Here is a 19,827-nt window from a genome sequence, read left to right as displayed (position 1 = left end):
AATTTTTATTATTTTAATAGATGTCTCAAGCTATAAACTCATAAAGGAAAATCCACGTTTACACATAACATAAAAAGTGGCTGCTTACAGTGAAAGTTTCTCCAGGAGTCACTGAAGTGATAATCAATTATTCTCATCAAATTCACTAGGTACCTTTATTTTATAAAAGCTTAAGAAAAAGTCATGATTTTGACAAATATTTTTGTACCATATTATTATAAATATTATATGTTCATCTACTATCAAGATAAGAAATCAGAGTTTTATCTGGAAATATCAACTTGGGCTACTAAGTAAACAAGGTATTTTATATTCTTTCCAGTGGGCACCATAAAATTTGATAGTGTTAATAAGGAACCCATCTCAGAGGAGATTGGCAGCATGATTTAGAGAAAAATTAATAGCTGGATATATTGCAAATCTGACAAGTGTCTTCCACAAAATAAAAGAACTTTGATTTATTATGTGAAAATAATTTGAAATAAAAAGCAGCAAAAACATAAAACAGTAACTGACTTAGTGCTGATACTAGAATGTGAACAAAAGGGTCAGAAACAAAGTACTACTTATGGGAAAGACAAAAACACATTATTATACTTTAAAAAACAGAGACTACTTTATACTAGGGGATTATTAAAAAAAATTTTTTTTGCCAGTGAGGAACATCTGCACAGAAAAGCCATGATTCTTAAAAGGAAACATTAAAAAGCCATGTGAATAATTTAGAGTGTTAGAATTTCCCCTCAAAATAATCATGTAAAACATGTAAATAACTTTGTGATGCTTAAGTGAAAGAACATCCTTGACCAGGCTGATTTAAGTACCTTTGTGAATTATTATGTCCAATTTGACATTCCATTTCTTGCTCAAACTAGGAACCTGGATTTTGTAATATATGAAATGGATAATAATTGAAAACTGAGATATACTCAGGACACAGGAAGCCTTATTTAGAATACTTTTTAAAGTACTGTAGTTTAAATTTTTTTTGTCCATTTAGAATCTACAATGAATTTCATTGTAGATGAAACTCCTATTATAAGGTGTAGATTATGTTAATACTATCAAACATTTCAATAGTATTTCCAAAGCACTTATCACAAACATTATCTTACTTAATCATAAAAACTCTGGGAAACATTCCCATTTTACCACCAAATATGAGGAAACATAGACTCTAATAAATCGTATTCTTTTCTTTTACTTCTATATACCTGCATACCTAGAAGATTCTCCTTGAGAACCCACCTTGGACCCTTTTTAATTAGGGTGAGGACTTATGCACAGAAATAAAAACTACTCAAATATATGTATTTGCATACTCATGACCAATGAAAAGCAGTTACTTTGAAGTTCGACTGTTTTGTTCAGTTTTTCTCACACAGCTTCAAATCAAAATTTACCTCTTTAACAAAACTTACACTGATCATATCCCCTCATCTCTGATCATTTACTATCAATACTATAAACTCTAATTTATTGATATAGATTCCTCATAGAATTGAAGGTGGGTTTTCATAAATATGTTGTTCCCCTCCATTCATGGACACAAGTATGAGGACATATCCAATTTGGGTAACGGATAACTTATGCTGACTTGATTAAAGTGCAGCTTTAAGTAACCTGATAGCACAATAATCTTAATTACTTAATTAAATTTAATTTAATTATTGAAAACTTTTTAAACACCTTTGCATATATGACTGTTTGCCTTAGAAACACTTTTTGGAAGTTTTTATGGTTAAATTTTGATATAAAAATAAAGGTATCCTATGTAATCTTCTACAGTAATAGGGTGAAAAACCTTACAACATATTACTACTCTATGTACCTTACATAGATTAATGACATGAATAGCTACTATGAATATTTCTACTTTAAGGCAATATACTTGTTTAATGTCTTTTTTTCAGTTAATGAATTATTACAGTTTTCTTAAGAAAGAAAAGGGTAGAAAAACATTATTAATACATGATATATTACTGCTAATAGATGGAAAACATATTTTATCAAGGATTTTAGGGGATCGGGTGTAGAATGTGAAAAGCCAGAATAAAAAATAAACAACTAATTCAGATTTTAAGTAAATACTAAAAGCTATGTCAGAAATTTCTATATATTTAAGCAAAGTCCATGACAAAAATTATGCTTGCATAGGAAAATATTTCTAAGATTTTAAACAATGTTTTTGTTTTAAACAATATTTGATTTAACAAGTCAAATAAAATTAAATGCATATCTGTGTTTAAATTATACATACATCAACAGATGTTACTTTGTGACCCTTTATTTAAAAGTATACCACTGACAAGGATTAGCAACACAGGCTGCAAGCTAGGTAGTAAATGAGACTGTTTCCACCTACCACACATATTCAATAGTCTAATTACTTAAAGTCACTTTCCTTAGATGGTTTCGACAAAGGTATGAACCATATAGAAAGCTTTCCTCTCCCCAGCCTGGATTTCTTCCAGATTGGTATACAAAATTGCCCATTCAACATGTATTCTTAGATATGCAATAAAAACTTAACATATCCATGATCTTTCTCTTCAAATATGCATGTCCATAATCCTCCCTATTTCAGTAAACCATAACTCTTATTCTCTTAGTTGCTCAAGCCAAAAACTCTGGAGTCATCCCTAACTCTCTCATTCTCACCACTGTTAGATGGTTCTGATCCATCAATGAATTTTAAGGCCTTAAACTTCAAAATATATCCAGAATCTGACTGTTAACTACATTGGCCTAGCTACTATATTATCTCTCGCGTGGATTATTCCTTTCCACAAGCTTCCTTGTTCTATTCTTCACAAAACACTCAGTGATACTGCTAAAAATCACTCACTCTTCTGCTTAAAACCCTCTAGTGGCTTCCGACTTCAAAGTAAAAACCAGGGGCACCTGGGTAGCTCAGACAGTTAAGTGTCCAACTTCGGCTCAGGTCGTGACCTCATGGCTCATGAGTTTGAGCCCCAGGTTGGGATCTGTGATGACAGCTCAGAGCCTGGAGCCTGCTTCAGATTCTGTGTCTCCCTCTCTCTCTGCCCCTACCCCACTCGTGCTCTGTCTGTTTCTCTCTCTTTCAAAAATAAACATTAAAAACATTTTTCAAAAAAAATTAAAAGTAAAAACCAGTCTGGGTTGGCCTACAAGATTCTATTTCCTACTCCTTTCCCTCTTGTTTAGTCGCTTTAGCCATAGACAAACCAAGCATGCTCCGCTTCAGAGCCTTTTCACTTGCTGTTCCTGGAACATTCTTGCCCTTGATATCCACATGGCTTCTTCCCTATGTCCTTCCGAGACCAACTCCAGGCAACCTTTTTAAAACTGCAAACCAGTTCCAACCCCCCGCCCCCATTCCATCCCTCTCCTATAATGTAAATTCTGTGGAAAAGAGTTTTTGGTCTGTTTTGTTCACTATTGTATTCCAAATCCAAAGTAGAACCTAGCACCAGTAATTATTTGTTGAATAAATAAATGAATCCCCAAAGAGTCAGGAAATACCACACCACCACTAACTCAAAATTCTCTCCAGAGAGTGTTTCTGGTATTTATATTTGATGGTATTACTAGGACTTACTTGTTTAGTTTGGCTCCAAGACTGATTCCAAATTTTTGCATACATGGTTTACCAGCAAGGGAAGTATGTATTAACTTGAAAAACTAGCAGTTAATGACTATATTAAAACAAAATAACAACAACCCTCATTCCTTTAATGAGGAATAGTGGAAACAGCAGTCAATTTCAGATCAGGAAACCCAACTTTTAGAGGTGATACTGACACTAATTAGATTACACTTTAACCTCTGCAGGCCTTATTTCTGCATCTGCAAAATTGCTGGATAATTCTGATAATTATTTTATTTCTGTTCTAAAAAATAGTTGTCCTGGATGAAAGCATCTTCCTTTGGTCTTTCATGGTAAAGTTATGTGAGAACTTATTTAAGGAGATAGGAAAAACATTCCAAATTTGGCGAGGATCAAAAGAAACAAAACTTAATTTGTGGGCAAAATTGCAAATGCAAACTTGAAAATTCCCCACGAAAGGAGTATTTTATTTCAGATAATTAGAGAATGAAGGTAGTAGTGAAGAATATAAGAAGCACTGAACTGCAATTAGGGGCTGGGGTTTCACCAGTAAACTCACCATGGAACCATATGAAAGTCCCTTAATTAATCTCAGAGACCCCACCTGTATAATGAGGGGCTTGGTCCAGACCAGTGTTTCCCAAATGCTGGTTGAGGAGTGTAAGAATCAGAGTCCTAGAACTCATCATCAAAGAGTCTGATTCAGTAGTCAAGGTGGGGCTGAGGACATTTTGTGTTTTAAATAAACAACTCATCCAGTATTGATGCAAGTGACTCACAAACAGTGTTGGTTACTAGTCTGGATGATCTCTATACCCCATTCAGATGTGTACACATTATGACTTTCGGTAGTACCACGCCTGAATTTCATGTGGTAAAGAACCGATTTCTCATGACTTTCTTAAACACACACTTTCTTCTTCACACAAGGTTTCTTAATCATACTGCCTCAAATACAGTTGCAAAGTAACACTGAATTCATTTTATTTTGGCATAATCCTGTTTTGGTATTTTGTTGACTAGCAAATAAAAGAGATCTAAATAAAACAGAGAACATGTACAATTTCTAAGTGTTACCGTGGCAGTTAATTAAATCCTTCAAGAGAGTGTTTTTACTCCACTTTTAATGTCAAAACACATAAGTATTTTCTACTTTATCATTTAAAAAATATTTGAGTATTAGTATTTTCAAAGTACATTCATTATTTTAATGCAATGCAAATTTTTTTTATTAAAATAATGCTAATAACATTTGAATGAAGCTGTTTTTAATAGCCCTTTTTTAGACCTGAGAAAACGGAGGTTCACAAAGGTTATTTCTTGACCAAGAGAAGAAACGAACATTGAGTCTCCACTATTATTTCCACATAAAGCTTTAAGCACATTTACATGTTGTCTCCTGTTTGACAACTTTTTAGTGTTGTATCTGTCTTACAGAGGATGAAAATAGGCAAGAGTGGTTACGTAATACCAATAAAAATTACCTAGTATTAAGGGGCAAAGCCAAAATTTGTACTAAGATCTTTTTCTTCTAAGTCATATGTGCTTCTCATTTATATCAGGATGCCTCTAAATATAAATTTCAACATAAGATCATAATAATGTTATTGATGCCTTTACTTGCTCTAAAATTTTCAAGTAAAAAAACCTATATGTAACACCCAAATGCACAAACAAAATGACCAATCCTCTGCCCCCAAATTAACAACCTGAAGCATCAATCTGGCTGCCAAAAAAAGTAGAACCAATGGCTACTAAAAATTTACACAGTACAAAATTTCTGGTTTTTTGTTTTGTTTTGAATTTCCACTTCAATTTTGCAATGCCATTTTGTTTCAATTTCCCTTTATCCAAAATGGTATATCATTTGTTCTCATTCCATTTATAAATTGAGTACAGAGTACTTTGTCGGAATAGATGGAGCTGGACCAAAACAATGCTGTATCACTGCCTTAGGAGCAATAGCAGAACAGTAAGGGGATGAGCTCTCCCATTTTGCTTGTTATGCAACGGAAAAGTCATCATTAAATACCCCCACAGCACATTTGTAGAAATCATGCCAGTCTAATTATCCCTCCACTATAGCACACAGGGTCAACTCACGACTCCCCTACTTTACTATGAAATTATATCTCTCTACAAGTTGGCCATGAAAGCCCTATAAGCTTTTAGGCAAGTGATTCATCTCTAGTTACTTTGGCACCAGCCCTGAAAATAAAGGGCAATGCACAACAATGAGGACCTGGGTGTGTAAGAGGCAGATACGGTACTCAAAAGATTAAGGTCCTGATACACCTGTTTAGTTGACTTTTTGTTGCTAAAAGATTTCTTTGTTGCAGAATATTTATCTGAAAAAAACACTATACCTGGAGGGATAATTCTACCTGTTATTCCTATTAGCTAAGAACAAGTTGTCTTCACTGCATCTACTTCTCATACGAAAAGCAATCAAATGGGCTTTTTTACAGAACAAAGGCTAGCCTAATATTCTTTAATTTATTGAATCCCATTTATTGTAAGAAACTTTTTGTTTTTTGTTTTTTTTTACAAATAAGATTTCTGAAGATGGGATGCATCTAATAACCTAGATATTAGGCATCTCAGACTTGGTGACATACAATATGTGGTAACGTGGACATTTCATTAAGAAAAGCATGAATGAGCTCAACAAGTAAACATTCTACAAAGAACTCCCGAAAACATCCTCACTGCAAAATAAAGCAAATACTCCCTCCCTTCTATAAATCAATATTTGAGAGAGTTCTCTTAAAATTGGGAAAAGTCTAAATGTCTAGCAAAGAATATTTTGGTACTCTAAAACACCGGAAAAAATAGGCCCATGTCACATACAAAATAAATCACTTGACATCCTTGTGATAAGAAATAAAGCTTTTCATATAAAATAAATATTTTGCACGCTGTCCACAATGATGAGAAAACTATTACCAATAGTGTAAAATTTTCAATCATGTTGATGCTTTCTTATAAAAATGATATTAAGTAATTCTTCTGCGTTATTCTCAAGCTCTCTGCCGCTCACACTGTGTGCGTGTGCTTGACAACACACAGCCATATTCCCATCTCCTTGGCTTAATCAGAGATGATAAAAATCTTTGAAGTATTTCTTTGTGACTGTATGAATGTCTGACTCTTCTTTTTACCTCTTATTGATGGGATACATTTTGTATCGAAAGGCTATGATAAAAAAAATTAAAATTGAGTTCGTGCATAGGAAAAAATTAATTAAAATTTAAAAAAAAATCAGGAACCTAAGGTAAAAGAACTGGGAGAAGGGAAGGAGGGTACTAATCCTTGGGGAAAGGTAAGGTTAATCAACACAGGACTATGAAGACAGAAAAAAAATTCTTTGTGATTGTAGTGGCTTATAAGATTATCATGAGAGTGACACACAACTTTCATCCTCAATCCCAGCACTGGTGACATTTGGGGCCTGATAACACTCGGCTATAGGAGGCTGTGCTTTACGTGGCCACTACTCACCAGATGCCAGCGGCATCCTGCCCTCCACCCCATCAGTTGCAACAACCAAAACTGTTTCATCTGAGGGAAAACCTGCCCCCTGTCAAGAACCACTGCTCTAACCTTACAGTCACCAACTGAAAAAAAAAAAAAAAAAAGGTTACCCTAGTTTCTCTGAAATCACCTGAAGGGTAGAAAACAATTTTTAAAATCCATTTAAAAACAACACTGATTCAAGTGAATTTTCCAGCTACAGAAGAAAAAGACTGGGACATTTATTTAGTTTTTGCCCAGGAATTTAATTTATAAGGATTTACATAATGGATATTGTAAAAATCTGAAATATCAAATAAAGTCAAATAAAGTATCTTCTTTTTCGCTTATTCATTCTTATTCCCATATGCATTCATAAAATACTACCAATCAAGCAGCTAGAGGTAAGGAAATATATTCATTTTACATTAATGTCATGGATAATATCAGAGATACCGTGACTTCACATAACTTATATTATTTGATATTTACAAAGAATAATTAAGTGTTTAATCTAGGTCAACTATTTTGCTAAATGCTTAATATATATGCATTGTCTCACTGGAAGAAGAGATAAATCTATTTAATATCACTACCAGGATTTACAAAATTCTTAACAGAGGTTTGGTTGTAGCCAATCTTCCTGGTAAACTTTCAAAGAATTTAAATGCCAGTAAAATACAGTAATCAGCATATGAACACAACAAGCCATACACCGGCATGGCACTGATGAAGAGAAGCTGTATCAAAGTCTTGGAGGCTACTAGGGTAACAGTGATAGCTAAATCACCACAAGTGACTGATTAGAGGAGTTCCTGCATTACTCCTAAATGCTTAACTTCTAAGCAAGAAATTTTGGAAAACAAGTACATTCAGAAACCCCAACATAAAAGAGAAAAGGAAGAAAGGTCTTACTATCTAAAAAGCAACAACAAAACAAATACACACTTATACAAAATAAGCACTGGATTCTCTTGATTAATACATTTAAAAATTAAGATGAGCTCCCTTATCTTCAATAGCTGTTTTTATTGACATATACTTCACACAAGGTCCAATTCACCATTTAAAATGTTCACCTGAATGGTTTCCAGAACACCTGTCTTGCTGTACAACCATCACTTCTGTCCACTCCAGAACACTTCCATCACCCCAGAAAGAAATCCCATACCTGTCAGCAGCTAGCCCCAACATCCCCTCACCAATCACATAGCAATCACTAATCTATCTTCTGTCTCTATATATTTGCCTGTTCTGGATATTTCATGTCATTTTTGTGACCGGCTTCTTTCACTTAACATAATGTTTTTAAGATTCATCCATGGTGTAGCATGTAACAGTTCCTTCTCATGGCTGAATAATCCCTTATTTTTGGCAGCAATTAAGTGAAGCATTTCAAATACTGTGTTTAGACATGTCACCTGAAACATTTTCAGCCATTCCTGAAGGCCTGTAGGTGGTTGGACAGATGTAATTCGACGTCGTTGTTGCCCTTGGCCATTGGCTGCTCGCAGGTCTCCAAAAGTTGTTGGTGTTGCTGAACATGGTACAAGTCCAGTGGTACTACAAAAAAACACAAGAGTGGAAACAAAGGTAGGTATTTGTTAAGAATAATGGGCTCTAATTTAAATAAGCATGTGATGTGGCATATGTCAAACATCAACAGAATTATTATTTTTATTTGCTTATTGCCAGAGAGCAAGGATACACAAAATCTATTCCGCTATTCTTAGAGCAGGTTTCCTCCCTCCTACATAGCCACCTGTTATTATCCCAGCAATGCTAACTGCAACCACATGACAGAATCTCTATGGCAAAACTGCAACTTGTTGATACATACAAATAATGTTAAAATACTTCTTTAGAAGATACAGGTTCTACCTCTGTTATGACTGGTCTTCAGTAACTTAATTAAATAGAAGTTTAAATTTCCTTTATAAAAAGGGTGTGAAACTTATTAATGGTTTAAAAAATTCATATGTAGAAGCAGTATGCTCATATATTTTAGACATTTCACCACACACATTATTCCTTAATTTTCAACTCAGATGCTTTCTAAATTATTTATAATATTTATCTCTCTCTCTCCAACTTTCCACTGTTATTTATAAAGCTTAGTCTGAATAACATTTGACAGGAACAAGCCTTGATTAGACATGTATTTACTCAAAACAGTTAAGTATTGAAAACTTACTATATGATATGTAAAATTGAATCAAATGAGATCTGAACACTTTCATAGAATAATTTAAACTCTGAGACATTACAGAAAATAAACCTTCCATTCTGCCACTAGTAAAATCAAAGAGTTAAGACTAAATGATCTATCTCTAAAATTGTCCAACTCTCCTAAAAATGACTAATAGCAGAAAAGTATAGTTATAACCAAGTTACTAATATATTAAACTTTCTTCCTAATTTCAATATATAATTAAATTATTTAATCGAGGTAAATACTGAATATCTCTATTTTGGAGACATTTGAATAAAAAGTTCAGGAAGACTCATAGTTACATTTGTAAAATAATCTTCAATTTATTGAGCTATGATAATAAAGTGTTTTATATCTGAAGAACATACAAATTACAGCCTATTAGCTGAATATCTAAGCTCTGATAAATTACTAATGAAACAATACCCTCAATCCTTTTCTATCCAGCATATTTCATTATTTTGTTAAAAAATGTATTTTAGTCACCAGATTTTACAGAGAAATCTTCATATCTACCACCTTTAAACCTTTTAATATTATACATCCAAGATAATCTCTAACATACAACAATTAAATCTATTTTCCCATCTATCAAATTTTTTTTTTTTTTTATGTTTACTTATTTTTGAGAGAGAGAGACAGAGAGAGACAGAGCGTGAGCAGGGGAGGGGCAGAGAGAGGGAGACACAGAATCCGAAGCAGGCTCCAGGCTCTGAGCCATCAGCACAGAGCCCAATGTGGGGCTCGAATTCACAAACAGCAAGATCATGACGTGAGCTGAAGTCGGACACTTAACCGACTGCGCCACCCAGGCGCCCCATGCTGGCTATCAAATTTCAGAGGTAAGCTCTGTCTTCCTCTCCAAAATGAAACAGAATGTGATCATAAATTTTCTAATAAGGAAGACAGAAAATCATAGTTTCATTCTTATTATTAGAAAATCTGTCAAAAAAATTAAAAAGCATCAAATATATACTGATAAAGTCTCCAAAAAGACATGGAAATCAATATGCAGTTTGGTTTGCTTTGGTAAGTTATATGTTAAAAGGCTGAAAACAGAACTTGCACATTTTCAGGTATTTTCTCACAACAAAAAGTGAGCAACTAAAGACAAATTTTCTTAAAATGTGTTCTGTAGTAAAAATTCAGCATTTGTTTACAAGCTGCCTTAAACACAACTGAACAATTTAATACCTTTGTCCTGGTATCAGCCATATTAATAGAAGACCAGAATGATATGGTTCACTGCAATCTATACATTAAAAGTAGTACATTTTTAACATTAAACTCAACGTTCTCATCCGAGAAATACTTTCTCAAGACTAGAAGGAAAAAGCAAAAATGAAGTGAAGAGTTTCATGTGTCTATCACCCCACACCCTCTGGTGGAAGTGCCAAACACAGTGAAATTGTCAAAAGGCAAAGGGTAACTAAGAGGGGAACAATTAACATGGGAAATCATACTGAAACCATTTCTTAAATAACTAAGAGATAGTTTTATTTCTCTCCTCTGCATCATCTCCGCATTTTTTGCATAAAGAACTATTTAATTTTATGATTTCTAAATTTCATAGAAGAGCATTTTAAAAAAGTATTTTCCACAACTGGATGAAGTAAAAATATAAACTCTTTCTTTAAAGAGAGAGAGAGAGAGAGAGATGCAATCTCTAGCAATTCTCCATCACGGAACCTTAAGTCTGAGCAATGTTAAATTTATTGCATCTTATATAATAAACATAACTCTAAATCAAAATATTTAAGGAAAAAAGAAGAAATGTTACCATCATGAAGTTCTTAGGGCTTCTATAGCTAACTTTTAATCAGTGATTTGAAGAAGTGACCATTATGCAGAAAAGACCAAAAAAGCTCTGAAGATACTTTTGTCATTTAAATTTTAAAATACCACATTCCAAATAACATCTAAAGCCATTTTTAATTGGCTGGGTAATAGATATTGTGCTTAAGTTAGCCTAATTAGCGTGAGAGTGGGAAAAGTTTTATACTGATGCAAAATCCAAAAAATGATGGAATGGTGCACAAAACAAGACTACAATTGTATTTAGTTGTTATGGAAACCTAATTTACTGGTGTGGATATGGATGTGTTAAAAACATAAGATATACCAAGAAAATAAAAGGGGATTCCTAACACAGGAAGATTTAGTTAGTAACTGTGAGTTTTATTTCACTGCTAATAAATGTATCTTCAATTTTGCATATATAAATATCTACCCTAGAGCAGCTGTTGCTATAGTAACAAGATATATTTGCTCATATTCATATTTTAGAACTTACTTTTTAGAATTCCTTAAAAACTGCGATTTAAAAATTCTGCTTATAAGAGAACTTGTGCTTGTGTCTTATTTCAAAGGATTAGTAAGAAAATATAAGCTACAGCAGTAGTCATTCTTCTTATTTGGGACTATGTATTTCTCAATGTTCAGTGATCTCAAAATGTGTTACAGAGTCAACAGTACCAGTAACATTATAATTCTACGAGAATAAACTGGAAGAAATGCTTTTGGAATCATCAACTCTTTAAAGAAACATAAGAATCATGAGAGAATCAATTATGGTTAATATTACCTTGTATATTCTGAGACTTTGCATGGTTTCTTTCCCAAAGAAAAAGAGCGGACCTCAGAACCATGGTCCAATTTTCTTTTCATCTATAAGGTAAAGCAAATAAGATAGGTTTAAAAAAAAAATCACCTGTCCAACTGTCTTAACATTAGCATTGGTACTAGTGAAAAAAATTTCTTAAATTTTTATAAGCCTAAATTTTCATTAATTAGGCATAGTTAATGTATGTAGAAAATAAATGTTCTATGATTTCTTCTACTAGTTCTACTTTGTTTTACTCTTTGAAGATGAGAAAGGTGATTACCCACCCCCCCAATATTTTGTCCAGAAGAATAGCATATGGTGATTTAAAAACTGATATTCATCATACATATTCCTTGAGAGTCATATATCTTTCACGTTTCCCAGTTTAAGAACACAGGGGGAAATGTCATGTTAATACACACATTGAAGAACCATATTTAATGTATCTCTCTTAGTGATCATCACTTTCCTTTAAAAACGTATTTCAAGATAAAATATACAAAAAAACCCAAAATTTCAAAACCCGAATGGAAGTAACAGTAACTGAATTTAAAACACATATTTATTATGAAAGTGTGAAGAGAACAATGTAAATAAGATGATCTTGAAAAGTAATTATAGTAAGGCATAAAGCAATGAATATGGGCAATGAGGAGAGTAAAAAAGTAAATCTGTAACAGGAGAGAGGCCTGGGGATGGTATAATAAAGGTGGAAAAAAGCCATCAATTGATATTTACACAGAATATAACTTCACTGACAGATGCTCACTCAGGACAAAACATTCTAACTTGAAAATTTCAGCAACATCAACAAAAACATTTAAAAAGAACGAATTGTACATCTTTGTAAGGTATATCCAACATCTATACTTTTAAGGTATTTCTTCATGCTATATATGTATAATACCGTAAATACATTCAGAATTGTATGTCAACATCAATATTGAAATATTTATTTTTTTTATATTTCACCATCTGTTAACTGAGGTCATCTGACTATAGATATGTCATAAAACTAGAAAATAAGATCTAATAAGATGTAACTTTTTCTATTTTGATTTGTGTCTGCTAATTAATTACTGTACTATGGAAAATTATGTGGGGGAGGTAACCCCAGAGTGATAGAGAGCTATCCTCATTTTTAGAATAAGGTAAAAACCCTTGCTTTGCAGCAGACTTAGTTTCTTACCTACTGCCTCACATGGGAACATCATAAAACAGCATGCTGCATTATAAATACTAAAGAGAACCATCAAGACTCTAACAAATTTTGAACCACACTATGGATAATAAAGACATTTTTATCATCATGAAAAAGTCTTCCAAAATACAGTGATGATCTTATGACATCAGGAGCTTGAGTGAGAGTATAGCAAGCTTGTCCACAATTTATGCCTTAGTTCAAGAAATACCTACTGGAAAGAAATGGAATTGGTCTTAATTCAACCCTTCAGAAGTTTCTGTACTCATTACGTTGTTTTAAAGTGATTCCTCTCAAAAACCATTATTTTCTTTCTCCAAATAATTTTAATAAAAGCCAAAAATAAATATATAGGATTTAATATATAGATAGCCACGTGCTTGCATATATATAAATCATAGACACACACGTACACATACACGCAAATGTAGCTCTCAGGAAGGTCAGTCGGTACAGATTACCTTAAAAATCTAGCTTTTTTAATAACTTGCACAGATTCTTATTTTCAAAATTAATATGAGAAACTTTGATATTCATTCTAATTAAGTTGTAATACTGGCTTTCAGAACTTCCCTGGGTATCTTGCAAATACACATTGGTGCAAATGCCATTTGCCACCAAAAGCAAACTTTATTTCCATCTTAGAAATCCTTCAATGGATAAAAATGCCCCAAATACATATCAAGGGAACCATTTGGAAAGGATTTTTATTTTCAGAATATTTTACAAAATAAAGGACTTTCTATAGGACTATAGAAGTCTTTTAAATATTATACTGTTTACTGAAAATCCTGACTTTAGAACCAAACGTTAATTCTGCAATTTTTTAAGGGGCACAGAAAGTAAATACGATCTTTTAAAATAGAAGTCCTAAATATTCTAGTGATTCTAGACTTTAAAAGAGTCAACTAAAGAAAAAGAAAAGAAATATGTATAATATACAGAAAAATTAAAGGCAAAAGACTCACTAAAAGCCAACTAAGGGTAGAGTATTTCCAGGTCAGCATTTAACGGAGCCACATTTCTAAAGTCCAAATATATTTTAGTGGAAAATTCCCGGATTAAAATACACATTTTATTTTAAATTTAAAGCTGTTTACAGCTTACGTTGTCTTTGCATTATTTGCTTACATTCACGATATAAAACCGAATACCAGCCATCCAGCCACCCACCAAAATTAGAGGATACTGCAGCCATCTCTGATGATACAGATTTTCCTTCTCAGGCAGGCACACACACACACAATCATACAACACAGGAAGAAAACAGATTACTTACTTTGTAAAAAATCATTTTGAGTGTGCCGTAGAAACCCATATTTTCTGTATTTTTCCCCTTCAGTGATTCTGTGCCCCCGTGTGTCCGGCTGCTTGGCAGTCTCTGACAATATAAACCTTTTTCAGGTAGGTATGTCACAGATTCTAATGTGGACATGCTCAGGCACGTCAGAAAGGGAAGATTAGGGAGCAGAACCGGCAACAAAACTCCACAGTAAAGGCAAATGCAGCTCAGTATCAAACCGCTTCTCGGGACACACATACATACATGCAGCTTGACTGAGGAGAACTCGAGGGAATAATGAGAGAGAACCGAGAAGATTATTGGAGGAGACTATGCCCTGTCAAAGCCTTGACTGAACAGATTCCTCCCTCAGCAGCAGAGGGATCAGATTACATCTTCCCTTGAACACAGAATGGTGCAGTCCAGGATTCAGCAATGCAGACTGCACATCAATTATATGGTGATCCGCTCCAGGGAACCCGTAAGCACACAACGCACTGAACAGAGGGAGGATGTGGGCAGCAAATGAGCCCGCCCCCACACGACAGCCCCCTTCCCCTTTCAAACTTTCAGGAGATTATTTTGTATTTTGTAAAACCTGCATTTCTGAAGAGTTTTAAATGGCAAGCATCCTTTCCACAAATAAGTGCTTTCAGAAACATTTTGAAAATGGAATATATTTTCCATACAGTCCTCCCAACAGAGGCAGGGCAGACTATTTCCACTAACTGTTATCCTATTGCAGTCCTGGCACAGACTGATCACATTTTTCAAGTAGCTTAGAAGATACAAAATGAGCAATCCCGAAGGGAGAAATTAAATATTCTTTGTTGGGGGGTGGGGAGGATTTACAATAAAGTAAGCCAGTTTGGAGCTTGGAGCATTTGCAGAAATTATATAATAAGTTCTATCTTAACCTGCATACTTCTTATATTGGCATTCAATGAAAATGTTCCCTATGTTTTTCCATTCCCTTCATTTCAAATATAGTTTTCAAGAAAATTGCCACACTTCATCAATTCTTGGTAATCATGACAATATCTTAAGACTATCAGACTAGTATTAAGTGTGTAAAGTTTGGCCAAAATGTTCTATTTCTTCAAAGAAAGCAAAAACTGGGCTTATTGAGAGTCCTACCCTTATTTGTTCATTTAATCTTGAGTAAACAGGATGTACTGCACTTCTACCTCCAGAATTACTTTGACAACGTGCATTGCTTACCATTAAAAAGGCATTTTACATAATAATAAATACCAAAGTTTGCCTGAAGGCAACCTTTTTCTCAGAATGACTACTTCACAAATCTAGATATTTTATCTTGCAACTTGCTACACAACTGGCTTCGGGAGGGAGGCAATTGTAAGATTCCTTGGCCCATTATTAAGGGTCTAGTTAATTAACTCCTACCCTCCCCATTAACATTCTTTATTATAAGTAAACTGCATGCCTATAGTTATTTAAGTACCTAAAATGTTTCTTCAGAAAAAAAGAAATAGTATTTGGACTTAGTACATTTTAATACTCTCTGCTATAGTTAACAAATGACTTTCATTAGGAAAATGATTCTAAATGCTGCATAAAGTAGTCTCATAATTTAAAAAATAAATGTTTACCTTTATAACAGACATTAAGTTAGTGGAGTATCTTTTACTTAAAAAAAAATAAATGAAATAAGATAATCCAAAATTTTATGAAGATGTACATCTTGGATTCTTCTGGAAAGTATATTCTATATATTATATTATCTTTTTAAAAAAATCTGACTCTTAAATTCTTGCCCTCAGATACAATATGTACAAGTACCCAGCAAAAAGTTAATTTTCTAAATAAACAATCAGCTTACTTCAAAGGAAAGTTCTTTCTGAAAAGAAGTCTCTCTGGGGGGGGGGGGGGGGAGGAAATCCAATGGTTAGGAAGAGACCCATAAAACCCTTTTGTTAGAAGATTCAGAGCACTCAAGATTTTAAAAAATACAAAGCCAAAAAAAGTGATTTCCCCTCCACCATCAGCCTCCGCTCCGGGCTATCTGAAGAAACTAGCTAATTATAAAATGAACACCTGACATTTTCTCTAAAATTTGTCAGTGGTAACCAGCTTATTAGAGGACAAATGAACTTCCCACCAATCATGTAACAGTATACACCTTGATTACAATTGAAATCATGTCCTGTCTTTAAATGAAGTAACTTTTTCAAATTAAGTCTACTCAGTTGAGGACATAGATCAACTTTAATAAAGCAGGGATACTGCCTCAAAACCTAGGATATTTAAAGAAGAAAATAACGTAATTTTCTATATTCAAAGGAATGGCTCCTTTGTATGGTATGAAGTTAAAGGGACACCTGACCTTCGCAAACATATATTTACATGTAGGTATGTATATTCATGTTTTATTTTTGAATAGGTAAAATATTTACACGATTCAAAAATCAAAATGATAATCAAAAGTATACACTGAAAAAACTTTCTACCACCCCACACTCCCCACATTCCATGGGTCCCATTTGATAATTATTTTTATTAATTTATCCTTTAAGTGAGAATGTAATAAACATTACATAAGTTAAGTACTCATGAAGATTTTATTTTCCTAATTATTTCAACAATTCTCCCTACTATCTTGTTACAATGTTAATTTGGACCATGAAGAAAGAATTTGGCAAGCAAAACTAGCCAACTAAACCTCTTACCAGATTTCAAATAAATAAAATAAAATAAAATAATTTTCAATATTCTCTAAAGTTCTATTAATGAAAGTTGTGATCTATTAATTTCATCATGATATATATATATATATATGAACAAAAGCAAATAAAACCATTCTCCATTCACCCAGCAATTGTACTACTAGGCATTTATCCAAGGGATACAGGTGTTTTGAAGGGACATATGCACCCCCATGTTTATAGCAGCACTATCAACAATAGCCAAAGTATGGAAAGAGCACAAATGTCCATTGACGGATGAATGGATAAAGAAGACGTGGTATATATATACAATGGAGTATTACTCGGCAATCCAAAAGAATGAAATCTTGCCGTTTGCAACTGCGTGGATGGAACTGGAGGGTATTATGCTAAGTGAAATTAGAGAAAGACAAATATATGACTTCACTCATATGAGGACTTTAAGAGACAAAACAGATGAACATAAGGGAAGAGAAACAAAAATAAGATAAAAACAGGGAGGGGGACAAACCAGAAGAGACTCATAAATATGGAGAACAAACTGAGGGTTACTGGAGGGGTTGTGGGAGGGGGAGATGGACTAAATGGGTAAGGAGTGGGAATCCACTCCTGAAATCATTGTTGCACTATATGCTAACTAATTTGGATGTAAATTTAAAAAAATAAAAAATAAAATTTTTAAAAAAAGCAAAAAAACCCCAAACATTCTCCATTCCTATTTCTGAGAGTATTGACTAAAATACAGATATTTTTATTACTTGCTTATTTGTTTACTTTTAATTTTTGTTTTGAGAGAGAGAGAGAGAGAGAGACAGAGAGACAGAGAGAGAGAGGGAGGGAGAGAGCGTGTGCATGTGGTCAGGGGAGAAGGGCAGAGAGAAAGAGATGGGAGAGAATCCCAAGCAGGCTTTATGCTCAGTGCAGAGCCTGCTGAAGGGGTCAATCCCACAACCCTGGGATCATGATCTGAGCTGAAATCAAGAGTTGGATACTCAACCAACTAAACCATCCAGGTGCCCCTAAAATACAGATATGTAAAACTTTCTTCAGAGACTTAAGTTTTTCAGTAGTATGAATGAAAAAAGCCTTTATGTGTGTATCTATCTATCTTTTCTGACCCTTGAGGTAGACAGAAACATTTCAAACTGAGATCAGTCCACAATCTATGTTAAATAAGTTTAGGAAAAAAAGTATTTTACGCTTTATGCTAGAATGTTAACTAGTAAGTTCACTGAAAAAAAGACTAGTCAACCATTACTGTTGAGACAATACTTGTGTTTGTCATCCAAATTTTTAGAATCAATACTCAATGTATTAAACATATTTCCACTACAATATACTTTCATGTAATTCCAGCTAAGCAATAAATTTCCCGTTGTATAAAAAAAATATTTCTTGTGCTGATTGACAACCTGTAAGCCTTACTGGAAATCTATCAGCAAGGGGAGTGACTGCTAACTCAGATTCAATGCTCATCTTATCACAACTCCATTGAGCTACGTGTATGAGAATGGATGAGAGCAGCAACTTAAGAAAGAAAATAAATAAATTAAAAAACAGTACAAAGATATGAAGATGTACCGCCTCAGAGGCAAAGCCTCTGGGAAATAAGGTAGTAGAATGATTAACTTGTGAGCTAGCATAAGAGAAATGGTTCTTTCTGAGCAATTAGTTGGGATGACTAAGTTTTTAGAAGGGCAAGTTGTAGTCACTGACAGAAACCAAATTATTCTACCTATAAATAGTGAGAAAAATATAAACAGTCAAGAAGTCTTCACTGAATTATGTATCTTCAGAGAAGTATGTACCTTTATACAGTACAGAAGGAGTAATAGAATACTTTTCCTCACCTTGGGTCTCAGAGTTATTTCCATTTTAAATAAATTCTTCTATTGCACTCATCATACCTAAAAATTATTGTCATTATTTTTATATATCTTTCTCCACTACTATCTACTCCTTGAAGGCTCCCATCTTATTCTAGGACACAACAGAAAAATGATACATAACAATAATTAATGTTTTTGAATAACTGGCCATACAAATAAATAGTAGCAACCAGGACATCATTTTTCTAAAGCATAAATATGTTATACTCAGTACTAAAAAGTCTTATCCATTGTACTAGAATTGATGATTTTATACTATTATTGGTTCTTTTCATTATCTTGCTAACATTTAAAAATTTACTTCCATTTTATAATAACAGAATGTGTTTATATGTCAGTGATTTTCTTTATTATCAAGACAACATTTTTCACTCTGATATTACACTAGAAAAACTACCTACCACAACAATTGGCTGTCTTGCCCAAGCATAGAATTTAAATTAGAGACAGCTCAAACTTTCAACATCAAAGGAATGCCAAGCATACTGAAGCTAAAACAAACTTTTTGAAATCACACTAACCCACTGTCATTAACTTTCTGGGATGTGAGTTCTTACTAAAAGGTTCACAACTGAAACTGGCAAGTTAATAGTTTGTCATATCACGGGTATTGTCAATTAAAATAATATGTACGCCCAGCATCTACATTTTCCCTAATGCAAGTAGGTGGCAGTACTGATCAATAAGTTATTTTCCAGTCTTATTCATTAATTAAGCATTTATTTAGCAACCTAGAATTTGTCAGGCACAGGAGAGTATGCAATTAAGCAAATGCTTTTCTTCCTCCACTGAATTTAAGACACAGAATAGGGTAATATACACACTTCTGACTCTTAGAATTCACAT

At 33.6% G+C, this 19,827-nt stretch overlaps 1 protein-coding gene across 7 annotated transcripts in view; it reads right to left on the bottom strand.

The window, feature by feature from the left end:
• The window catches only part of FBXW7 (F-box and WD repeat domain containing 7), a 221,891-nt gene that overhangs the window by 17,038 nt on the left and 185,026 nt on the right, over positions 1 to 19,827 (bottom strand). For 4 of the 7 annotated variants that reach the window (XM_030312915.2, XM_030312916.2, XM_030312914.2 and 1 more), the window contains 2 exons: positions 11,902 to 11,984; positions 8,527 to 8,668 (listed from right to left, as the gene is read on the bottom strand). In XM_030312915.2, coding sequence (XP_030168775.1) covers positions 8,527 to 8,668; positions 11,902 to 11,984 — 225 coding nt within the window. Of the gene's footprint in view, positions 1 to 8,526; positions 8,669 to 11,901; positions 11,985 to 14,402; positions 14,781 to 19,827 lie in introns of those variants that run through there. The other 3 variants (XM_030312921.2, XM_030312919.1, XM_030312917.1) reach the window with 2 other exon arrangements.

The sequence above is a fragment of the Lynx canadensis genome, chromosome B1 (assembly GCF_007474595.2).
Source record: "Lynx canadensis isolate LIC74 chromosome B1, mLynCan4.pri.v2, whole genome shotgun sequence".
NCBI lineage: Eukaryota > Metazoa > Chordata > Mammalia > Carnivora > Felidae > Lynx > Lynx canadensis.
This window is presented reverse-complemented; position numbering and strand designations above follow the sequence as displayed.